This window comes from Gopherus flavomarginatus, chromosome 10, assembly GCF_025201925.1.
Source record: "Gopherus flavomarginatus isolate rGopFla2 chromosome 10, rGopFla2.mat.asm, whole genome shotgun sequence".
NCBI lineage: Eukaryota > Metazoa > Chordata > Testudines > Testudinidae > Gopherus > Gopherus flavomarginatus.
The window spans coordinates 50,488,562-50,512,514 of NC_066626.1; the positions used below are offsets into that span (position 1 = coordinate 50,488,562).

Sequence of the window (23,953 nt, forward strand, 5' to 3'; positions counted from 1 at the left end):
TTTAATTTAGTGGTCTTTAAACATCAACACAAGTAGTATTTGAAATACAGACAAGCAAACCAAATCAGGTATTCGAAATTGCAGTACAACAAATACCAAGTAATTCAGAATGCAAATTTGCCGGCAGAAAATAAATTAGCATTTTCAGTGTTTCAAATAAACGAAATGTTCTCAGTGAATGTCGCATGTTTCACTGATGATATTTATATATTTGTTATAAACTGGCACTACTGTCAGATCTGAAGTGATGCAGAGTGTTAATGCCAAAGAAAAATAAATACACTATTCTGAAGCAGTAAATTGTTTAGTTCATGGATCTCAAACTCAATTTACCTTAGGGCAATTGCCAGTCCCCAAATTCTCCCAGTGTGCCAATCATGTTACTCATGCCGCCCCAAACTCTGTCCCCCCAAACTCCGCCCCTCACCTGCCTAAGGCTCTGGGAGGGAGTTTGGGTTGGGGAGGAGGTCTGGCGTAGGGTATTGGGGTGCAGGCTCTGGGAGGGAGTTTGGGGGCAGAAGGGGATATGTGGGGAAGGGGAGGGGGTGCAGGGTCTGGGTGGGAGGGGGGGGTGGGAAGGGGGTGCAGGCTCTGAGAGGGAATTTGGAGCCAGGACGGGGTATGTGAGGAGGGGGTGCAGGGTCTCTGAGGGAATTTTGGGCCTGGGGGTGTGTGTGAGGAGGGGTGCAGGCTCTGGGAGGGGGTCGGGGGTGCGGCGCTTACCTGGGGTTCCAAGGCCAGGAGGGCCAGGAGTTCTCCATGCACTGCTGTACTCAGGCACTGCCCCCGCAGCTTCCCATTGGCCGCAGGGGACCTTGGGGCGGGAACAGCATGTGGAGGCACAGCCCTGCCCTGGTGCCACAGGGAGGGGCTGGCAGCCACTGAAGTGAGTGCGCAGGAAGCCACTCAGCTCCACTGCGCTGCCGGTGGTGGGTGGAGCCCCGGGCGACACAAAGGGTCGGGGGAGCACCTGGGGCCGGCAGCAAGGCCAAGGGAGAGACTGGCCCCAAAATTGCTGGGTCCCTTCTGGCCACATTGGGGAGGTTCTTGGGCTGCAGATGGCCCATGGGCCGGGAGTTTGAGACCCCTGGTTTAGTTTCTTGCAACTCCACTAGCAGTCTTCAGAGATGGATGTACAGACTGGTGATAGTACAGATTCAAAATTAATGACCACAAAGGGGAGAGAGAGATAATACTTTCCTGCTTTCTAGAAAGCACCTACATGTTAGAGAGATGAGCACTTCAGAAATGCATAAATAATCACTGCCAAAACACCAGTTTGCACATGTATCCCAGGATGTAACCAGTTGCCAAAAACTGATACATATTAAAAGATACAATCACTTACCCATCATTTTAAAACTAATGAAAATAATTTTAGCTTCATGTTTTCACAGTGTTAGATATTTTTATCTTTTACTTCTCCAGCCCAGTGTCTGCACACCAGTCCTGGAATAACCGAAAGGTGACAGCCTACAAGTTTTCTAATAATGTCAAACTTTAAACAAGGACAAGTACTTCTGTGAAATCACATTCTCTATTTTATAAACCTTTTATTTGTACACATTTCCATTACCAAGGTGTCTCTAGCCAACATAGTTCCATGGGCATGAATCACAAGGAACTAGGAGGTCCTATTCAGTGGTCAAAGTAACCATGGAAACTGCCAAAATTTAAAAAAAAAATGAGGGGGGGATGGCTTGAAAATTAAACTCAAATCCTACTGACATATTGAGATGCAGCTAAAATGTTTAATAAGATTAACAATTTTAAGAGACTAAAACAATTAAAAAATTAAAAAGATGAAGATAACTGACCACAATGTAATGATTCTGTAAGACTTATTATACTTAATGAAGAACTTGAATTTTAACAGACTTAAAACTAAGTGCTTTATCTAATCCTATTGAAAACAGAGAATAACAGGAATGAAAACCTTTACAGGCTTTTTTGGTATATATTTCAAGATTAAGCATAATAAAACCATTTTATTTTCCCCATTCTATATACAAGCTGTATAGTGTGGAAGAGACTTTGGTATTCTAATTATTATCACTTTCAAGAAGAGGATCCTAGTTTCAAACACCAAAGATTAAGTTAATGAAAATCTGCCACATCTGCTGAACTGAGACAGGCTCACAGGCCACATAAGAAAAAAACAAAAACAATCTTCTTGCCATATGGAAAGGATGTAAAAATAGGCCATAACAGTAGAAATTCTGTGCCCCTCGCTTTATTTATATATATCACCTTTCTAATGTATAGTGCCATAGTCTCTTGTTAGGAGACAAAGCAAATGTTTGAAAAAAATAAAATAAAATAAAAAAACCACAGTGCGCGCACACACAAAAAAATATATCCCAAGGGACTGGGGGCAGAAACTATGCAAACCTTCAAAATTGCAGTTACCAGTCCTCCTTGTAGCGTGCATTCTACCAAACCAATTACAGATCTTTCCTGTAAAACTCTTTTGATCTAAGATGATGTTCAATAAAGGACAATCTTTTTATCTTAAATATGACCAGTACATTTAAAAAACCAGATTTTGAACATACCTGCATTAACATGCTAAATGCTCCAAGTAAGCTAGGGGGAAAAAAAAAATTACACTTAGATCTCTTCTGTTATTCACAGTTGAAACCCTCAACTTCCCATATCCCCCTTCCTTTATTTCCAATCCCTTATGTTAAAGATAGTTTAGGAGCTAATCCTGCAAACACTAATACAAGGCACAGGGCAATGGGACAACTCATGGTAGAAAATGGTTTATCCCATAGTGTTTGCCTTATGTTATAAGATCTTTGCAGCAGGAACCTATCATTTTCTTTATTTGTGAGTTCATGCATACAAAGTATAGATGATGTCAAGTCCATTATTTACTCCTGGGGGAAACCTGAACTACTGCGCATGTGCAGAATTTATGTCCCCCACAGATTTGTTTGCTTCCCCACAGAAAAATGACTTCTCTGTGAGGAAGCAAAGGGAAGCCACAGACTAGTCATGCGACCTTCCCGAGCAGTATGTTTTGGGTGTCTAGGGCATCCAGCACAGATGTAAATCACTGTGGGGCAGGGGATGGGACTGGGGAAGACCTAGCTGGTGGCTCCTACTCTGTGCTATGTTCAGCTGCTAGTCCTGGCTGGGCTGGAGAGGACGGGACTTCCTCTTCCCCTGCACGGTATCCAGGGCCAGATCAGACCCACTCGCAGATTTCTCCCCTGGCTGCAGAAAGCTCTGCAAAACTCCCCACTACCACCACTTCCTGCACCCATTGCTCCTCAGTCGTATGGGGAGGAATCCCTGTAGAGTGAGCTACTCCTCCATCTGCCCTATCCTCGAGCATCCAGACCCCTTCATACGCAGGCCCTCCCACCAAGCCCCACTCCCCCTGCACCACCCTAACGAGCCACCCGCACCCGGATCCCCATCTCACCAAGCCCCAACCAGCTGCACCTGAATCCTCACCCCTCTGAGTCCCACTCCCCCAGCATCTAGACCCTCCACACCCAGATACCCCTGCAGAGTCCCATTACCATTGCACCCAGAACCCCCCAACAAACCCCTGTGCATCCAGATTCCCACACACACACGGATCCCCCACTGAGCCACCTACACCCAGACTGCACCCACACAGAATCCTCTCAACCAACACCTGGATCCCCCCACACTTGGATCCTGCCTTGCTGAGCCTGCCTGCCCACACCTGATGCACCCACACAGAGTGGCAGGGATCTGGGGTGTTTCTGGGGCCGGCCCAGTCCTTGCGCTGTGTCAGGGTTGAGTGCAGCCTCACTGCTGAGTATGTATCCTGGCGGGGGGCGAGGGAGGCGGGAGCTGGACAGTGATCTCCCAGCTCTGTGCAGTCAGTGGCCTGTGCTCCCCAATGCCATGCTGGAGCCTCCACGTTTATTTGACAAATAAAATTTGCTGAATTTTAAAATATTGTAAGCAGAATTTTTAATATTTTGCAGCAGAATGCCCTCAGGAGTATTGAAGAGCATTGGAACAAGCAAGGTGGCAAGGTCTGCTTTTTCTCTGATACTTTATCTTTTTCATGGTAAGTGGCATGTCTTTTCACAAGCACATTAAACTTGTGTTCTACCATCCACAATGGTTGTTTATTGGCTTCCTGGTTGATTTTAAGATGTTGACTTATAATATCCTAAATAACCTGGAACTCTGTCATAATTCCAGACCTTTAGACCTCACAGTTGTGGCTTTACTGACTCAGCATAAGTTTTATTAGCCTTCACAGCACATGCAAGACCTATACCTTTTCCCCAGCCTTTAGGAAGCAAGGGAACTCTGGCTGCAATTTTTGCTGGAGTTTTGGTATCCACAGATAATCACTGTAGTCTATTTTTTAAGATATATTTTCTCAAGTTACTTTACAGTATAAAATACTGGGGGAGATACTATAGTCTGAAACCCCACCTCTCTCTCTCTCTCTCTCTCTCTCTGATTATTATTACAGTAATTCCTTCGCTGGCTGGAAGTGGGGAGGGATAGCTCAGTGGATGGGGCGAGGGATAGCTCAGTGGTTTGAGCATTGGCCTGCTAAACCCAGGATTGTGCGTTCAATCCTTGAGGGGGCCACTTAAGGATCTGGGGCAAAATCAGTACTTGGTCCTGCTAGTGAAGGCAGGGGGCTGGACTCGATGACCCTTCAGGGTCCCTTCCAGTTCTAGGAGATAAATAAATAAAGGAGATGTACCTATTTATTTTTAATTTTTATTGAAGCACTAATACATGGTTTTGGTTAAGACAGGACAAAAGTTATATTTCGGAGAGCAGGAGAGAGCATGATTGTGAACATCATAAAAACCAGTAACAGTTCATTTAGCCTTCTTTGCATATGGTTTCTATTCTCCTGCCACCAATAGTTCAATGACATCTCTGTAAAAGTTCTAAGTGAACAGTGAAGAGACTTCCCAGAAAGCTACAAATTAACAGACTGTGTGCCCATACGATACCATTGATCAATACTACCTAAGCAGACAGGATTATCCAACATTCTGAAGTACTTTCTACTTTGCTAAAAACAGTCTCATGCAGCTGAATGAGATTCTTCATGATTTATATTTATATATATATATATATATATATATTTATATATATATATATATATATATATATAAAAATAAATAAAACGCCCACTAATGGGTGCACACAGAGGAGAAAAGAGATTCCACAGATTTGTGGGGAACTCTGAGTGCTGAAGAAAAGAGATTTGGTTTCCCTCATAACATGCCACTGTCAGATGCTATTTCAAACCCCAAAGAGTGTGCCATCAGAATCTCTAAATTCCAGGTGCCAGAAATATTACTGAAGGTTCAAATATGATTTTTTTAAACCCAATTTGCTTCACATTTCACCCCCATCCTGATTTTTTTCTTCATGGGAATGAACAGGTGACAATATATAGCAATGGTTCTCAAACTTTTGTATTGGTGACACCTTTCACATAGCAAGCTTCTGAGAGCGATCCCCCATATAAATTAAATTTTTTTTTTTTACATATTTAACACCATTATAAATGCTCGAGGCAAAGCGGGGTTTGGGATGGAGGCTGACAGCTCGCAACCCCCAGTATAACAACCTTGTGACCCCCTGAGGGGTCCCAACCCCCAGTTTGGGAACCCCTGGTATATGGGGTAGGGCGGCATGGTCCATCTGTTTTCTACACACCTATTTTTTTAATCATTGTATGCTGATAACAAAGCTTCAGTTGTCTCTTACAGAGATTTCATCTTTTTTAAATTAAACCCAGGCAACTCACAGCAGGTAAGACTGTTGCCTGGGACAGGAGAGGACAGACTATCAGGCCTTTGTCCCCAGGACCAAGAGACTCACTCCAGACCACGGTTAGGGAATGGGGAGGAGAATTTGCTTCCAGAGCACTACCTAAAGATTTTGAGGCACTAGAGCATCAGGTCCCCACCCTTAGGAACCAGAGACCCACTCCCACCAACAACATTATCAACACTATGGAATTGGAGAAGTTACCCCTAACTCATTGCCCAAGGCATGAGGCCCTGGCCCTGGGAAAAGAAAACTAACTTCTGTCACCTAAGAGACACCTCTGAGGGGTGAGGTGGGGAAATCATCCAACTACATGTTTTCCTGTCACACCAAAGTATGGAGGGACAAGACAAAGGAAGGACCTAGCCTGTGAGGAGAAGACTCATCAGGAGTTAGGCACCTGGACTGCAGTAAAAGTGAATTAAATCAGAACCAGCCCAGGGCAAACCTTAAAACGAGAAGTTCAATGGCTAGACGAAAATCTGTACCAGTCTGTTTTTATCTGAACCCATTTGTTCATCCTCAATATCTACTTCCCGCCCACTGATTAATTCTCCAACAGCCCCAAATCTGAACCACAAACAGTAACGGAGGTTTTTGAATTAGCAAAAATTGTTTCCTTTAAAAAAAAAAAAGACAACTATTTTTAAAAGAAATTGAAGTGAGAAATAGAAATTAGGGCATTTGAAATAATTATTGCTTGTGAATACCCAAATATCAAAGCTAGTTTTGGGACTTAGAAGATCTCTTTGGAGTTAGTTTCTGGAAAAAAGAATTGCTTCACCACACAAAATACCTACTTGCTCAGCAAAAAAAGTCACTGTACTAAACTCTTAAATAATAGCCAACAGCCACAGAAAATGGGCAAAGTGTTGCAGAATAATCAAAAACAGCTCCATATTTTAGCATGAAACAAAGCATCTTCTGTTGTGAGACATTTTTAGAAGACTGACTAAAAAAGTCACACTAAAACTTAAAAGGATTCCAGCACAAGTTCAACATTCCACTAATGGTATCAAAACTGCATGCACAAGACAGACCCTTTTCACTTAAAATTCAAAGCCTAGCATACAGGGCTTACATACCAAAAGCAAACTGAATTTGCGGATTTACTTTTAAAATGCAAACATATTTTATTTAATGATTCTGCAAACCCTGAATTTGATGAAAGGGTATCTGAAGCCCTACTTACTGTTGGCTTAGTTACAAGTGTTAATCAAACACTGATGTTTAATGAGAGATCACATAGGGAAGGTAGGGAAGGTGAGGGTCAAATACACATTCCACATAAACAGCTTCAGCTGAGACACAAATCCTTACTGTTACAGAGAAGTCTTCTCAAAAAGGTGCAACTTTTCTTTTTAAAGGACTAAGTAGGTGGCCTAATAAATAATTTTTTGCTTGCCAAACAACTCCGTTGCGCTTTATTATAAATGAAAGTGGCAATTTAGCTACGATTAAACAAAATTATCACATCAGCAAATTTAGGTGCATTTGTATTTGGTATTCAAGTGCTGTGCCTGTACTGTAGGCCACGCTTTTAATTGTGGCCTAGACTAAAATAATCCTAAATGGAGGAGGAGAAGCAAAACAATATGACTGGACATTATTTTAGCAATCAAAACTAAAGACTCCAAAGCAAATGCCCAAAAAGCACAACAGTCACTGCATTTTTTTTTTCAAAAAAAGGTATTAAAATGAGAGCAATGTCCAAGTTTTTCAATTAAAATCTACTTTCCAACCTCACATAACATTTGCTCAACACAAGTATGATTGTTTTTTGACAAAACACACTTTTTACCTGATTTATCCTTCAGAATATATCAAAAAGGTGTTTGACTATTTCAAGCACAACAGAACTTACTACTAAAAGTAAAAACGTTAATCATTACATTCTGCACACTCAAATACTTATTCTATATTATATTATACATTTAGGTCAAAGATGTTTATATAAAGAGACTAGGATGATAAATAACAGGGTAAGTGAAACTGAAAACTAAGAAGGTAAAATCTTAAACTAAGAAGAACCTTTGATAGATTTAACAGATACAGAACACTTGTAAAAAAAATAAAAGATTCAAATCACTAGATTTACTGGTGTCCAATAAACATTATGATGTCCATTCACAAACAGCCAAAAACTTCAATCTGATTCTTGTTTTCCTCAGATTCTATACCTTTGTGAAACTTATTAGGTTATTACAGTGTGTTTTCTTTCTGTGGCATATCTTGGTTGCTTTGGACACAATATAAAATGACAAAGAAAAATTAAATGCAAAAAACAACCCACAAATGACACCAATTTTCACTAAAATCAATGCAGTTTTCATGTATGCTTTGTGCTACACTTGATGTGAAACTTTGATGAGATTTTCTGCAGGAAGAACAGTGCACACTAAGCACAATACTTCCATTATTCTTGTTCCTTCAGGCCTGATATGGGGGTCAACGGAACATCACTGCTCATGTTACTAAAAAACTAACTGAAATAACTGACTGGTCTGTATGTGAAGTTTTTAAAAGAAGTCACCCTTCTTCTCACTGACTGGTCAAGCTTCAGTCTAATATAACTATATTCTGCATCCAGTGCTATTATTTATTTGGATAATTATATTCAAAAACTGAGTTTTCCTAAATATAGTCTATTCCTTACATGGAACAATAGTGTAGCATGTTTAAGTGAAAACAAAAGAAAACAAAAACATATACTAGTGAAGAGAAGGCAGTATAGGAGACCAAAAGGAAAAACCAATGGATATCTGTAATATTTTTAAATAACTTTTAAATAAACTTAATATCTAAAACTCTATAAAAATATCCATTTCCATAATTAAATGTTTATTTTTGCTTAAACCTCTGAACATTAAGTATGTAACAGTGTGCTGGTCGTGTAAGCACGGGCATAGCCAGCATCTCTCTTCTAGGGAGGCAGCCCCATTTAAGGACTGAGTTTAGACAGTTACAGTCACCAGCTAGAGCATGTGGCAGAAGGGTCATGTGACCGCCTACTGGAGCTATATAAAAAAAGCTCTTGATTCATGCCAATTGTGTTAGAGGCTCTCTACAGTGGTTAAGGAGGAAGCATGGAAATGGAGGCAGAGAAGTGGAATTTAGCCTAAAGACGCCTGAGGAGAGAAGTGGGGAAGCATTCAGCCCAGGAGGGATGATGGAAAGGGCCATGGAGACAAAGAAGGAAGTAGGCCTCAAGATGGGCGGATTGGAACCTTTCAGTCAGAGTGGATGGCACTCCAGTGTGTAGTCTGGGACTGAAGCCTAGGTTAGGGACAGGCACCAGGTTCCCCTACACCAGTGGTCCCCAAACTTTTTACCCCGCACCTCCCTTGTCGTGCCCCTCCAGCCACAGCTCCAGAAGGAGCATGAACAGGGTAAGAGAGCCAAGGTTGGGGCTGGGGCCGGAGCGCTGGGGATGCGGGGCCACGCCAGGAGCAGAGCCCCAGGGATGGGGCCGGTGGCCGGGGCCAGCAGCTAGAACCAACGGCCAGGGCTAGGAGCGGAGCTGGGTGGTGCTCCCTCTCTGACCTCCAGGGAGGCTAGCCAGAAGCCCCCAAAAATAGTCCTCTGCGCTCCCCCTAGGGAGACACGCTCCACAGATTGGGGACCTCTGCCCTATACCTTAGCTGCACCATCTGGAGAAAGTGAATGCAGACTCCTGCCACCAAGGACTAAAGAGCTGCTAAGCCCAAGGAAAGCAAAGAATACCAGAGGTCAGCCGATTCCTGAAGCAGGACTGGGGCCTATTTTGTTTTGCTTTTTTTAAAAAACCCACAAAGGAAGAAAACCAGAGGCCTTAGGTACGGGGCTGGCTCTAAGTTTTTTGGCGCTCCAAGCAAAAAAATTTCGGCTGCCCCACCCCAGACCTAGACTCTCCCACCCGCACCCTCCTGCCGCCCCAGCCCTGGATTTTTCCCCCCGCCCGATCCGCATGCCCCCTGCCGTCCCAGCCCTGGGCTCTCCCCCTCCCCACCGATCCACCCCAGCCCTGGGCTCTCCCATCCCCACATTCCATGCTGCTTCATCTCTGGGCTCCCCCCCACCAGTGCCCCCCCACCCATACACCCCCCTGCTACCCCAGCCCTGGGCTCTGCCCCCTCCACCGGCACCCCCTGCTGCCCCAGCCCTGGGCTCTCCTCCACCTCCCCACCCCACCCCCGGAGCAGAACCCATGGCAACGGTGGTTCTGTCGAGTCGCAAACAGGTCTACTTGGGGAGTGCCCCACTCTCAGAAGAGTTGATGAGAGACCTCCAGGTGAAGCGACCACTCATGTTGGGAGGAGAAAACCCTGCTCAAGCGATCAGCCTGCATGTTGTTGGTGCCTGGCAGGTGGAAAGCCTTCAGGGACATGTCGTGGGCTATACAATACTGCCAGAGGCTGAGAGCTTCCTGGCAGAGGGCCGAGGACCCCACCCCGCCTTGCCTGTTGATATAAAATATCGCAGCAGAGTTGTCTATGAGTACTCTGACCACCTTGCAGTGTAGCTGCAAGCTGAAAGTCATGCAAGCTAAATGTATCGCCCTGAGTTCCCCGACATTTATGTGAAGGGATAGCTCTCCAGTGGACCACAAACCTTGGGTCTGTGAGGTCCCTATATGTGCCCCCCAGCCCAAGTCCAACACGTCGGACACTAGGTCGAGCAACAGGGTCGGGTCCCGGAAAGGAATTCCCTGGAGCAGGACCAGCATTGTAGAGTGGCAATCACCCGCACCAGTACCGAGAGAACTTTATCGAGTTTGTCCCTGGCCTGGGAGAATTCTGAGGCCAACCAGAGCTGGAGGGGCCTCATACGAAGCCTGACATGGCGGACCATGTACGTGCACGCTGCCACGTGGCTCAGGAGCTGTAGGCGTGCCCTGGCCATGGTAACAGGGAACTCTGAGACCAAAGTTATAAGCCTCTTCAAGGTCCGGAGCCTATCCCCTTGGAGGCATCCAGGACAGCACCTATGAATTCTATGCGCTGCACTGGGACCAGTGTCGACTTGGCCGCGTTTACTAGGAGGCTTAGTTTGGCACATGTGGCCAAGAGCAAGTCCACGTGGTTGCGTACCTGGGACAGCGAGCTGCCCTTGAGCAGCCAGTCGTCTAGGTAGGGGAATATCTGTATCCCTCAGTGTCTGAGCTAGGCCACCACTACCGCCATACACTTCGTGAACACCCTGGGTGCGGTGGACAGGCCAAAGAGGAGGACCATAAATTGGTAGTGGTCCTGTCCTACTAAAAAGCAGAGGAAGTGTCTGTGCCCCTCGAATATGTGGATATGGAAGTATGCGTCCTGAAGGTCCAGGGCTGCATACCAAAGCCACGGATCGAGCAGCCATATCAGCCGCATCTGCCGCCACCTGCAAAGCAGCCTTTGCGGCAGCGGCGCCCTCCTTTACCAGTGACTGAATTCCTTCCTTTCATGCTCTGGAAGGGAGGGCTCGAATTTTGGCAGTGACCCCACAAGGTAAACTCATATCAACTGAGATGGGCTTGGTGGTTGGCTATCCGGAGCTGGAGGACGAATAAAGCTTTCTGCCAAACGAGTCCAGTCTTTTGGAGTCTTTATTCTTGGGTGCGGGTCCTGGTTGGCCTTGTCTTTCCCTGTGGTTCACATATTCCACCAGTAGGGAGTTGGGGGCCGGGTGAGTATAGAGGTATTCATGCCCCTTCGTGGGCACAAAGTATTTGTGCTCCGCCTTTTTTTGATATCAGGGCCAGAAGGCCGGTGTTTGCCAGAGGGCAATGGAGATGTTGGCCACCCCTTCATGGAGCGGGAGGGCCACTCTGCCCAGTGCCGAGGATGAGAGAAAGTTAAACAGCAAGTGCGAAGGTCCCTCCATCTCCTCAGCTTGGAGATGGAGACTGGATGCTACTCACTTCAGCAGCTCCTGATGGGCCCTGAAGTCCTCCTGCGGTACGGAGGGAGGCGGAGCTGCAATCTTGTCATCTGGTGCAGGGAAGGAAGCCAGTACTGGGCTCTGCATATCGACCGATGCCACAGGGTCCACCCCTTGATCTGACTCCTTGTACAGTACCGAGGAACCATGATAGGGGTTGCCTGACATGGGTCTAGCCTCCCCCCATGCCTCTCTTTACGCTTCTGAGATGACAAAGCCTTCCTCTGCTTTTTCGACAGAGAGCGGTGCCGGCCAACGGAAGGTGCCAGGGGATCGCCATGCGCCGAAGACAAAGTATCCAGTGCCAATTCCACTCAGTGCACCGGGGTAGGAGCCAGTGCCAACTCTATGAGAAGGGCCCTAAGTCTAATGTCTCTCTCTTTTTTTGACGTAAGTTTGAAGGACCTGCAGATTTTACAGCGGTCACTGATGTGGGATTCACTCAGGCAGCAGAGACAGTCGGTGTGCGGGTCACTCCTGGGCATTGAACGTCTGCAAGACTCACACGATTTAAACCCTGGGGCATGACCCGGCCCGAAGAATAACTAACTAAACTAGAACTTTTACTAACTAACTGACAGAGGTACTACTGAACAACCAACAAGATTTGAGATGAGCTGCAGCAAAGCTGGAGCGAGTAGTTCCAATGCACCATCACTGGCAGCAAGAAGGAACTGAGGGTGAGGGGAGTGTGTGGCTCCCCTTATGGCGCCACTACAGCGGCGCCACTCCAGGGGTCGCAGCAGCACTCCCCCTACAGGCACTACTAAGGGAAAAACTTCCGGCACCAGTGCACATGGCAAGCACAGACACCTACTGCAGAATACACATGGCACGCACTCAAAGAAGAATCCCAGAATTAAGGTTATCCAGGCCACTTTAATTTTGTTCCCCTGTACGTATGCATTGTGACACAGTCCAATTACATGATTACATACTATCTTTTTTTTTCACAGGACTCTTGCCTTGTTGACAGTGCAGGATGGACGGTGCTCGCTTGTGGTGTAAGTATTCAATATTTTGTTTTGTTCTTGTTCGATGTGTGGCCCCATGTCTTATTTACTGGACACCCAGCTTCTTCAAACTCTGCTCTGTTGACAAAATTGTTAATTTCCTTATGGGCTTTCTATGGCACTCATCACTAAAGTATCTGAATGCTTCACAAACACTAATTTATTTAAAAAACACCCCTGTGAAATGAAGGGATAATATTCTTATTTTACTGATAGTGAAGTGAGGCATAGAGAAATTAAGGTCCCAAGTATACAATAATTTTGAGTGCCCAATTTGACACACCTAGGATATCATTTTTCCAGAATACTTAGCATTATATAGCAATCTGAACATATAAAGCACAGTTCCTATAAACTTTAGTTGCAGTCGTGAGTGCTCAGCATTTCTGCAAATCAGAAGTCAAGCACCTAGAAAATGAGGATCACACAATCAGTGACCACCTGAAAAATTTGATTTAAAATGTCTTGCTTAGCATCACATAGGAATTTTGTGGCACAATCAGGGGTAGATCCATTCCCCATTCAACTATGTTAAACCATGTAACCATCAATTCTCTTCCTGAAGTCCTCTGCCTCATTCATTACACACCTTCCAACTTTATAACAAATGAAGCAGAGGTGCTGCAGACAACTGTCATAGACTCATAGACTTTAAGGTCAGAAGGGACCATTATGATTATCTAGTCTGACCTCCTGCACAATGCAGGCCACAGAATCTCACCCACCCACTCCTGTAACAAACCCCTAACCTATGTCTGAGTTACAGAAGTCCTCAAATCGTGGTTTGAAGACCTCAAGCTGCAGAGGATCCAGCAAGTCATCTTCAGTACACAACCCTGGTTCATCCCCAGAGCAGGTCCATCCTGCCCTGCATGACGAAGTAGTCCATGTGGGAAAATGTAGTACATGATCATATAATTAAAGACTGTATTATAATGCATATGCACAAGGGGAACAAATTAAGGTTGCACAGACAACCTTAATTCTGGCACCTCCTAACTTTTGAGTGCTTGACTTTGCAACCTTAATAATGTTCTAGTAACATAGTAGGTTTTTCTTTTGGTTGACAGACATGTAGTAAGGGGCGTACGGTATTTGGAAGCATGTAATACCCTTTTTCAGGCAGCTTGCAGTCTGAAGTGAAGCCTGCTTATCCCCACTATCAGCTAAGGCACAAAGATGATGCCCTTTTCTTCTTCCTGAGACCTAATGGCAGCCAGAATTAATCATTTTGGGTGTTTTCTCTGTTTTCTATTTTTTTAATGAAACTTAGGGTTTGTCTACACGACACTTGGGAAAGTTAAGGCAAATCAACTAAAAATGAGCATAAATTATGTTCTCCAGAGGATGTTACAGTGAGTTAAAGCCACTTTATTCCTGAACAAGAGCATCCGAAAGGGCTTTAACATGTTTCAATTTACACACATTGATTTCACACCTTTTACAGGGAATTAACTACTTTCCTGAATGTCCCCATATAGACATGGCTTAGAAATGTAGGTCACTTATCCTATTTTTCCTGAAAGACATTACGGATAGGGCTCTGTGTCTGTCAGAGGTTGCAGAAGTCAGAGATTCCTAGGGTTACCAGGCATCCAGTTTTCAACCAGAACACTCGGTCGAAAGGGGACCCTGGCGGCTCCAGTCAGCACCACTGACCGGGCCATTAAAAGTCCAGTCGTCAACAGAGCGGGCCTCAGGCAGGCTCCCTGCTCTGGCTCTGAGTGACTCACGAGAAGTGGCGACACATCCTTGCAGCCCCTAGGTGCAGAGGTGGCCAGAGAGGCTCCGCGTGCTGTCCCCGCTCCAAGCACTGGCTCCGCAGCTCCCACTGGCTGGGAACCACGGCCAATGGGAGCTGCAGGGGAAGTGCCTCCAGGCAAGAGCAGCATGCGGAGCCTCCCTGGCTGCCCCTGCACCCAGGAGCCAGAGGACATGTTGCCGCTTCCAGGAGCTGCCTCAGGTAAGCGCCACCCATAGCCCACCCCACACCCTGAGCCCCCTCCTGCACCCAAACTCCCTCCCAGAGTCCACACCCCACTCCCCCTCTCACACTCCAAACCCCTCGGCCCACTCCCCCTCCCACACTCCAAACCCCTGGGCCCCCCCCCGGAGCTCCCCCCGCCAACCAGAACCCTCACCCCCTCTCACACTCCAGGCCCCTTTCCCAGCCTGGAGCCTCCTCCCATGCGCCAAACCCCTCAGCCCCAGTCCGGAGCCCCCTCCTGCACCTCAAACCCCTTATCTCCAGCCCCTACCCAGAGCCCACACCCACTCGTGCACCCCAAACCCCTGATCCCTGGCCCAACCCCAGAGCCTGCACTCCCAGCCAGAGCCCTCACCCCCTCCCGCACCCCAATCCCCTGCCCCAGCCCGGTGAAAATGAGCAAGTGAGGAGGGTGAGGGATAGCGAGCAACAGAGGAAGGTAGGATAGAGTGGGCAGAGGGTGGGGCTTCAGAGAAGGGGAGGGGCCTTGGGAAGGGGTGTTGGGTTTTCTGCAAACAGAAATTTGGTAACCCTATGGATTCCATGACTCTCCACAAGCTCCGTGACTTCTGCAGCAGCCAGTATGGCTGTCCACAGGGCCGCCCAAGCAGCTGGCCCCAGGGCCAGCCACATCGGCCATTGTTGGAGCAGCTTCACAGCCAGCCACCTGGGCAGCCCCGGGGCCAGCCACACCAGTGCCCTGAAGCGTCCCTGGGGCTAGCTGCACTGGTTGCTGTTCAGGCAGCCCCGGGCAGCTGGCCCCAGGGACCACCTGAGCAGCAGCCAGTGTGGCTGGCCCCGGAGACTGCCTGAGCAGTGGTTCCAGGGGCAGCGGGAGCAGCTGTTGCTCAGTGGCCCCCGTCAGCTGGTGCTGCTAGCCTCAGTGGCTCCCAGCAGCTGATGTCCCTGGCTCCTGGGTCCCCCCAAGCACTGCACACACACCCCGTCACTCCCCAGAGCAGCGCGCGCGCACACACACACACACACACACACACACACCAGCCCTGCTGCTAAGATTTAGTCAGGAGTATTTATAGTACACGTCATGGACAAGTCACAGGCTGTTAATTTTTGTTTACTATTCATGACTTTCACTAAAAATAACCATGACTAAATCCTAGCCGTAACTATGGACAACTAGAGAATGAGTGGGTTTATGGCATCAGCTATAATTCACAAAAAATAAAATAAAGCACTTTTTATGGATTTCAGACAGTACTATATCAAAGTACACATTTGGGACATATCGTCTCAAATAATATTGAGTTACTTAGAGTGAATGTCCATAAACCACAGATATTTATCAATAACTTTTATCTAAAAGAATCTAAGTAATTTTTTACCATTAATTTGTCTTGGCTCTTAAAATAATTAAACTCTGTTTAAATATACTTGAAGAATTGCAATTTCCTTAAGAAAATATTAAAATTAAAATATCCACTTATGAAAATGTTAAATGCTGAATTCATGAGTTATTATTAGATCTACAGTATAGCAATATTTCAATATTCATACCTGATTCCCTCTTGCTTCCCTTTGCACCTTCTCGGCTCTTTTTTAATACCGCTTTTAACATTTTAATACAGCTCCTGAAGGAAGAAAAAAAAAATTAAATACATCATTAATAATAAAGTTCACCCAAAAAGAAAATTGCAACAGACAGAAGGAAGATAAAACTAAATACGAGGGTATTCATTTGAAACATGTTGATGGTTTACATTAATTTTCTTTAACCAAGTTACACTGGTCAAACCAAATACTGAAGCTGCAAGGAATGTTTTAATACTTGAACCAAGTGATTAAGGGTTCACTATCTTGTTATAAAGCAAAAACAACATACAGCATTCTCCACATTCCACATATAATTAAGGTTATGAGGCTAAACCTGGATAAGTTACTGTAAGACACTCTAGCAAAAGAATGCCTGCTCCTGACCGGAGTTCATCAAGGAGGAGGAAAATAAATTTAGACAAAACAATACCTACTTGAGGTCGAGTGAAGGTGGCAAAAAAACAACACTTGACAGTACAACTTATCAGCACCTTCAAATGCTGATATAAAGAGTAAGTACAATAGAACTTCTATATGGAACAAATATTTTTACTAACTTAATCCCCCACAACTCATGCCACTAAGAAGCCAATTTATTTAAAACCATCTTTGCACTGTTTTGCCCCACAATCATGAGTCATCACTACCACGAAATTTTGCATTAAAAATAAAATTCCAGTTTCTGTTCCTCATCTCCCATTCTACAGTCTAAAAAACCTAATTTTCTGTATCAACTTCTGCAGCAGCTAATTAGTTTCAGAAAGTTACAGACTAAGAGAAGAGAAGAAACATTTGGAAGAGAAATTTCTAAACAAAATGTTCTAGTTCTCATGGAAATGAATATGAAACAATGAATGAAAGAGAGCACACGGGTATTACTCTAAGAAGAAATGGTCCCTAAACATAACTTTTTCACTAAACTTCCTGAAGTATCGGAGTCCTCAACCTCATTTTAGCTTAAGGATCTTCTAATGGAAGAACACAACTCTACAGCTTTTGTTTTTTCTCTCTTTTCTTTTAAGTGTCAAACAAGCATATAGCATGCAACAAGCAAATAAAGTAATTATTACTAATATGTACTGTAAGAATTTACTCACCTTGTGCAGTAACAATGTTCCCCAAGACATGCATCCCTATGGGTGCTCCGCTGTAGATGTGTCTGTATCCATGCTCTGCTGATCAAAGAACTTTGGTAGCAGTGTCCATTCGGTCCACAAATGCGCTGTTTCTCCTCATGCTGTGCCACAAGGCTAGCCAGTGCACACAGACTAACTCTCCTCAATTCCTTCTCTACTGCAGAATCATAGCGAGAACTCCGAAGTAAAGGAGAGGAAGCACCCGTAAGGATATACATCTCAAAGAACCATCATTACTGCACATGGTGAGTAACTTCTCCTTCGAGTAGCGTCCCTATTGGTGCTCCTGAGCAGTACCCTCTTGGGAAGGAACCTGAGGAAACATCTGTAAGCCTGTAGTATTGAAATGGGAAAGCAGACATCTTGTAAGTCGAGGGCCAAAAACCAGTCTCCCTGTTCCAGTGATAGAATGATCGTCGATAAGGTGACCATCTTGAATTTCTGAGACTGGATGAACTTGTTGAGAGCTCCGAGGTCCGGGATGGGTCTTCAACCTCCCTTCCTTTTGGGTATTAGGAAATAACGAAAGTAGAACCCCTTGACTCGTAAATGTTGAGGTACTTGTTCTTTGGCTCTTCACTACAGGAGGCAATCTATCTCCCACCATAGTAGACTCTTGTGAGAAGAGTCCCCAAAAGGGGAAAGGGAAAGGTGTTGTGGAGGGGGTAGGAAGGTGAAGTGGATGGAATACCCGGATCCGATGATCTCTAGGACCCATCTGTCCAAGGTTAGCACTCCCAGGTACTGCGGAACGCTGCTGTATGGTGGCCAAATGGGTGCATGGTCACAAAAAGTAGTGGGGAGTAGTCTCACGGTACCTTAACCTGCCCATCAAAAGCAGTGTTTAGGGCCAGGTTATTGGATCAAGGACTGGGAGCTGAAAGGCTTTCCCTTTTTCCGCTGGGGCCAATTGTTCCATTGTGACAGAAACTGGGACAAATAAGGACTCTGTTGGTGTTGAGGGCTAAACAACATCTCTTTTGCGCCAGTGTATAGATTCCCAGTGACTTGAGAGTGGCCCTGGAATCCTTCAAGGAATGGAGAGAGGTGTCAGTCTTCTCAGAAAAGAGCTTCACACCCTCAAAGGGAAGGTCCTCCACCATGGTCTGCACCTCCTTCGGGAAAGGAGAGGTGCAGCCACGATGCCCATCTCATCACCACAACCATGGAGATGGTCCTGGCAGCTGTGTCAGTGACATCAAGGGCCAACTGCATAGATGTTTTTGCCACCAGTTGCTCCTCCTGGATGATGGCCTTGAAGGAATCTTGAGAGATCTCTGGCAGATTATCAATAAAGTAGTATAATTTATTATAATTTGTATAGCTGTACTTTGCCGTGAGCACCTAATAGTTTGCAATTCGAAACTGTAAGGTGGCAAAGGAATATGCCTTCCTACCAAAGACATCAAGGCACTTCCAGGCTCTATCTTAGGCCATTGTCCTAGAGGGGTTCTGTTGGCTACGAGAGTTCACAGCATACACCATGATGGTATTGGACGGTGGGTAGGTGAATAGAAACTCTGATTCCTTTGTGGGAACATAGTATTTTTTGTCCACCCACTTGCATGTCGGGGGCCACTGAGGCCGGGTTTGCTACAACATCTTAACTGGGTCTAGGATGGCCTCATTGATTTGCAGGGTGATTTTGGAGTTAAAGGAAGCACAGAGGATGTGGGTAAGCTGGTGGTGCATATCTTTAACCTCCTACAATGGTATGCAGAGGGTGTCGTCGACTCTCTTCGCCAGCTCTTGGACCAAACAGAAGTCATCTGCCATGGAAGGTGGCGACGTCATGACCGCTTTGTCCAGGGAAGAAGAGGATATGGCCTTGGGTGTGACCCCCTCCTCTGTGTTCACCACTTGCTCCTCCATTTGTTGGGGTTCTGAGGACTGTGATGCTGTAGCTAAGGTGGTATACCTGGGAGGCTCTCAGGCGACGGTCAGTGCCCTCAAGGCAGGCTGTTGGTGTTGTCGCCTGGGGTTCCAGTATGGTCAATGCTGTAGCATAGGGCCTGATGCAGGTGCCCACGAGTGACTTTACCCAGATGGTGACAGTGCCATCTGGTGGCACATTCCCAAACCCTGTTGATACTGGGTCCCATATGGCGCTTGGAAGAGTATAGAGAAACCCTGTTCGAACCATCATTTGTCATCAGAGGGGCATGGCATGATTGTGGGAAAATGGCTCTTGGTTGACCATGGGTTGATTCCGTGATCTTGGTACTGAGAGGTAGATAGTCAGGAGCTTCCAACATAGCCAGCTCATTGAACCAGGGGTGTAGCCACAGGTGGGCCTGGGTGGGCCACATCTAGGCCCACCCAAATCTGAGCCGGGGTATAGTGCTGCCAGAGCAGCTCTGGAGTGTCACTCAGGCACCTGAAATCCAGGACGGAGTTATGAACCTGCCCTTCAGAAAGCTACACTCCAACAGCTCTGCCTTACCATTTTCTGAGCTACCCCATGCGTGTGCCCAGCTTGGCAGGTGAAGCCCTTTGTTTGGGAGCACCAGGGCTACGAAAAAGGGTTAGGTGTCAAGGAAGAAGCTGAGCTACCAGAGTCTTATTGCCCATCCATTCAAAAGTTGAGGCCCACTCAAATTTCCACTCCCAGCTACACCACTGCACCAGACTGATAGAATTCTGCTGGTACCGAGTGTCCCAGCATTAGTGGCAAAGCTGGGGGAGATGGGAACTTTGCCATACTGATCTCTCCGGTGCTGGATGGTACCACCAACAGCTCACACACCAGGAGCATCTTAAGGTGTTTGCCCTCATCTCGCTCTACCAAAGATTCAATTCCCATGCCAAAAGGGTTTATGGGCCTATCAACAGTACCAGACACCGATGGTCACTGCAAGACATGAGTGCCAGATAATCTCAGTCCCAGGATACCAAGCGAGATGGTGATCACTTTTGGCTATCCCTGGGCTCACTGAGAGGACTTCCCACTCTCTTTTTCAAATTGTGAGAGGAGTCCTCGGACTGTTTCTTTGACCCACTATCCTTCAAAGTCAAAATCTGAAAAGAAGATTTATGTCCTCTGGAGGGCTGGGATCGGAGAGGCGCTTCCATAAAGATGATTTTTTGGCAGAGCTCTCGGTCCTTGCACAATCTCAGTTGGAGCTGCTGGCAGAGGAAACACCTTTGTTGGATGTGACCCTCGTCAAGGCAGCAAATGAACTTGGAGTGCTTGTCCACAACCAGGATCGCTTCACTGTAAGTGCCACATTTCTTGAAGCTCGGAGAGCCAGGCATACCCTTGTCAAGGTGGGTTCCCCTCTCCTTGCTGGAAGCCGACACAAGAACAATGTCTTTTCTCTATGTTGTTGTGGGTTTTTAAGGCTCCGTCAAATAAAAGCCAAAAGAAGGCTAAAGGGTTTCTAAAAGCTAAAGATTAACAACCCACTAATGGACAGCTAAAGGGTCTGTCTCTAGCCAGAGGCACTTGTGAAGGAACTAAGAACAGTTAGCCTGGGCACTAGCTAGCCTCCTGGCCCAGTACGAAGAGAGAATGCATGTGCAGGCCCAACGGACACTGCTACCAAAGTTCTCCGATCAGCAGTGCAGGGACGCAGACACACCTACAGTGGAGCACCCATCAGGACATTACTTGAAGAAGAATACTGTAACTGAATTATACAAAATCCATATGGAATAAACAGAAAAAGCAACAATAATCAGTCTTCTATCTGAAAAGTTTAACTTTCTGAACAATTTATACACCATTTTATAAAACAGAAAAACAGTCACCATAGCAAACAGTCCTTAGGATTCCATGAATAACCTGTACAGCATAAGTTTCATATAAATTAGAAACCTGGAATCATTCCACTGCACCATCTAAATTTTGCACAGGGGAGGTGAAGACATACACACAAGTAGGTCAATTTCTGCATCATGGTAAGTTCTAATATAGTAAGACAAGACCTTAGAGGGGGAAAAAAAGTCCTTTGTTAGATACTGAAAAGATAATCTAAACAAAAGTTGCACTGACAAACAGGGTGGATAAAAATCAATGATTTAAAAAAAAATCGGATTTTATTTAAATTGAATTTTTTTTATAAAATGCTTTTTGAGGGGAAAAAATCCTATCTAAAGATCATTTTAATTAAGATCCATGATGAGATATCTTTGAGCTATAATGTAATAGAGATTATAAATTCTAATTCTATAGTATGAGACAATATATTCATGTAATGTTTAAGAAAAGTTTTGTAAATGAGTTCCAATAATTCATGGATTAGGGACTCAATCTTATGGGGCTCCACAGGCTTCTGTATGGATTATTTAGGTTAATCTTTCTATCTACCCAATGGGACTCAGTGCTCAACTTAGAAGATACCATCAGAGATGCTTAGTTTTGCAGTTCTCAAACTGTGGATTTGTTTCTCCAGAGATAATATGCTTGTTAACAGCAAAAATGTTTTTAAATAAATAATATATAGAGGTGAGAAATAACAGACCTCAACTCAACTGTTTCTCTGCAAATTTGTGTACACAGAGTCAAACCCTTACCTCCCTCTAAAAGTGCAAAGTTTCAAAAAGTTCAATGAATAGAAGATTGTTGGGGGCAGAATAGATCTGGACAAGGAGAAGAAGTCTGGAGATAAATGTGAGAAGGGAAGGACAGGCAGTAGAAACAACAGTGAAACTGTTTGAGCAGCATATTCCAGAAGTCTTGAGGTCTTTCTGAGTGTAGCCTTCACTGATTTGAGATCTGCCACACCATTCTCTCACTAGAAAGGAAAACCTATAATGGCAGCAGGCTGTAAAAGAGAGCCAGCTTGGGAATAAGAACCATTCAAGAAATATATGTTTGCTGATGATGTTTTAAAGAAAGTCACGCCAGGGAACTGGAAGAAGTCACTTAAGCACTTGGATTCAGAGACTGTTGAAGTGATGATCTCATTTTTAACAGCAGTAGCTTCTTCTGTTGGCATAGAAAGAATATTTTCTTCCTTTGCACTAATTCATTTTAAATTGAGAAGTAGTTTGGGACCTGAAAAAGCAGGAAAACATGTTGTTCTTTTCCAGATTATGAACAAACAGGAAAATGAAGATGAAGACAACTGAGTTAGATGCAGAAGCCAATACTTTAAGTTTCTCACATTGACTTGAGATAGTGAATTTAATTTTGGGGTTTTTTTTTTTTAAATATTTATTTCATTTAACTATTTTAGTTAAAAACAATTTTAACAAAAACAAACCTGATTTTAAAAAACTTGAATGTTTAAGTAAATTCAAAAATTCATATGCTTGTTTTGTTAAAATGTTATATATTTGCCACTGAAGAAAAAAATGCAGAATACATAACGTTGTTTTTTTGTTAAATAAAACAATTTAAATGTCTGTCTGGTGATGTTCTTCTAATACAGCTTGCCAAGGAAATCCTCCAAATATTAATGAATAACCTCTTGAATTGGAGATAGCTCATCTCCCAGTGACTTCATAAATATCTGCTTCAATTACCTTTGGTAAATGAAATAACCAATCATTCATTTTCTGATATAGCTGTAAAACTAATCTGAAAAGTTCTCAAAATAAAACAACTTTAAAAATGTATAGTGTGTACCTTCTGAAAATGAAACCTACATCTACCTCTGAGTTGCGAAAAATATGTATTGAGCTTCTAACAACCAACAAGAAGGCACTTTTATGTAGAAATCCATGATTAAATCAAGTCTTCCTGACTAGTTATTTAAATCAAATCCACTCTGCTGATAAATAAGACTCCTTAGCAGTGCATGTTACAGTGCATCGCCCATGCTCTGCAATGTCTCTCCAGTTAAGCCTTTACAAAACATCCAAGTGAAAAATTATGTAGATCATGTTATGGTTCCCCATGATAACCAGTTCCCACAATGGCAAATGGAGACAAATAATTCCTTCCAAGAAGCTCCTTACCACTACACTGGAAAAGACCAATCTTCCACGAATAGGGGGATGAAAGGCTGAGATCATCACTAGATATGCCCTCAACAAGCTAAGCATAAGGCGCAACAACTGAAGATGCGGCAAATACTCCTGATTACAAGCCAGCATTGGCTGAACTCCGTAGGCCAATGACTAGATTGAAAACTGGGCCTATTTTGCAAAATAGACCATCCGGATAGAGGGTTTCCTATTAGTAAGCAGAACCTGTCGAACAGCCGCCAAAAACATTACTCTTCCTCCTCATTCAACCACAGAGCAGCCACATCGTGAGATGCAGGCAGGTTGAGGAAGAACTGGATAGCATAACCCAATTTGACAGTGCTGTTGATAGTAACTGAGCTCCAAACATCTAGAAAGCAAGGTAGCCTGTCTCCAAATTGGGGGGAGGGTGGGGAAAAGAGAGAAGAGAAACAGGATAATGGAAGTCACAACTGGACTGCTGCCCTGACAAACAAGTCAAAAACAGACACTTGATGGCATTGGAGGAGGGTGTGTCGACTGGCCAAACCCACAACCTGAATGCTTCCACCTCTGGGACCAATACCCCTTCCAATACCCGCTGTCTCTGAGGAGGGAACAATTGTCCAAAGGGGCATTACAGGCAGTACTGCTGCAGCTGACCTCTGGCA

At 44.9% G+C, this 23,953-nt stretch overlaps 1 protein-coding gene across 5 annotated transcripts in view; it reads right to left on the reverse strand.

Annotated features, from left to right (window-relative positions):
• TANC1 (tetratricopeptide repeat, ankyrin repeat and coiled-coil containing 1) overlaps window positions 1-23,953 on the reverse strand; it is a 197,949-nt gene that overhangs the window by 122,206 nt on the left and 51,790 nt on the right. For 3 of the 5 annotated variants that reach the window (XM_050969154.1, XM_050969158.1, XM_050969155.1), the window contains one exon: window positions 16,219-16,292. The exons of 1 other annotated variant lie outside the window; for it this stretch is intronic. In XM_050969154.1, the coding sequence (XP_050825111.1) occupies window positions 16,219-16,292 (74 nt within the window). Of the gene's footprint in view, window positions 1-2,555; window positions 2,587-16,218; window positions 16,293-23,953 lie in introns of those variants that run through there. One more of the 5 variants, XM_050969156.1, reaches the window with a different exon arrangement.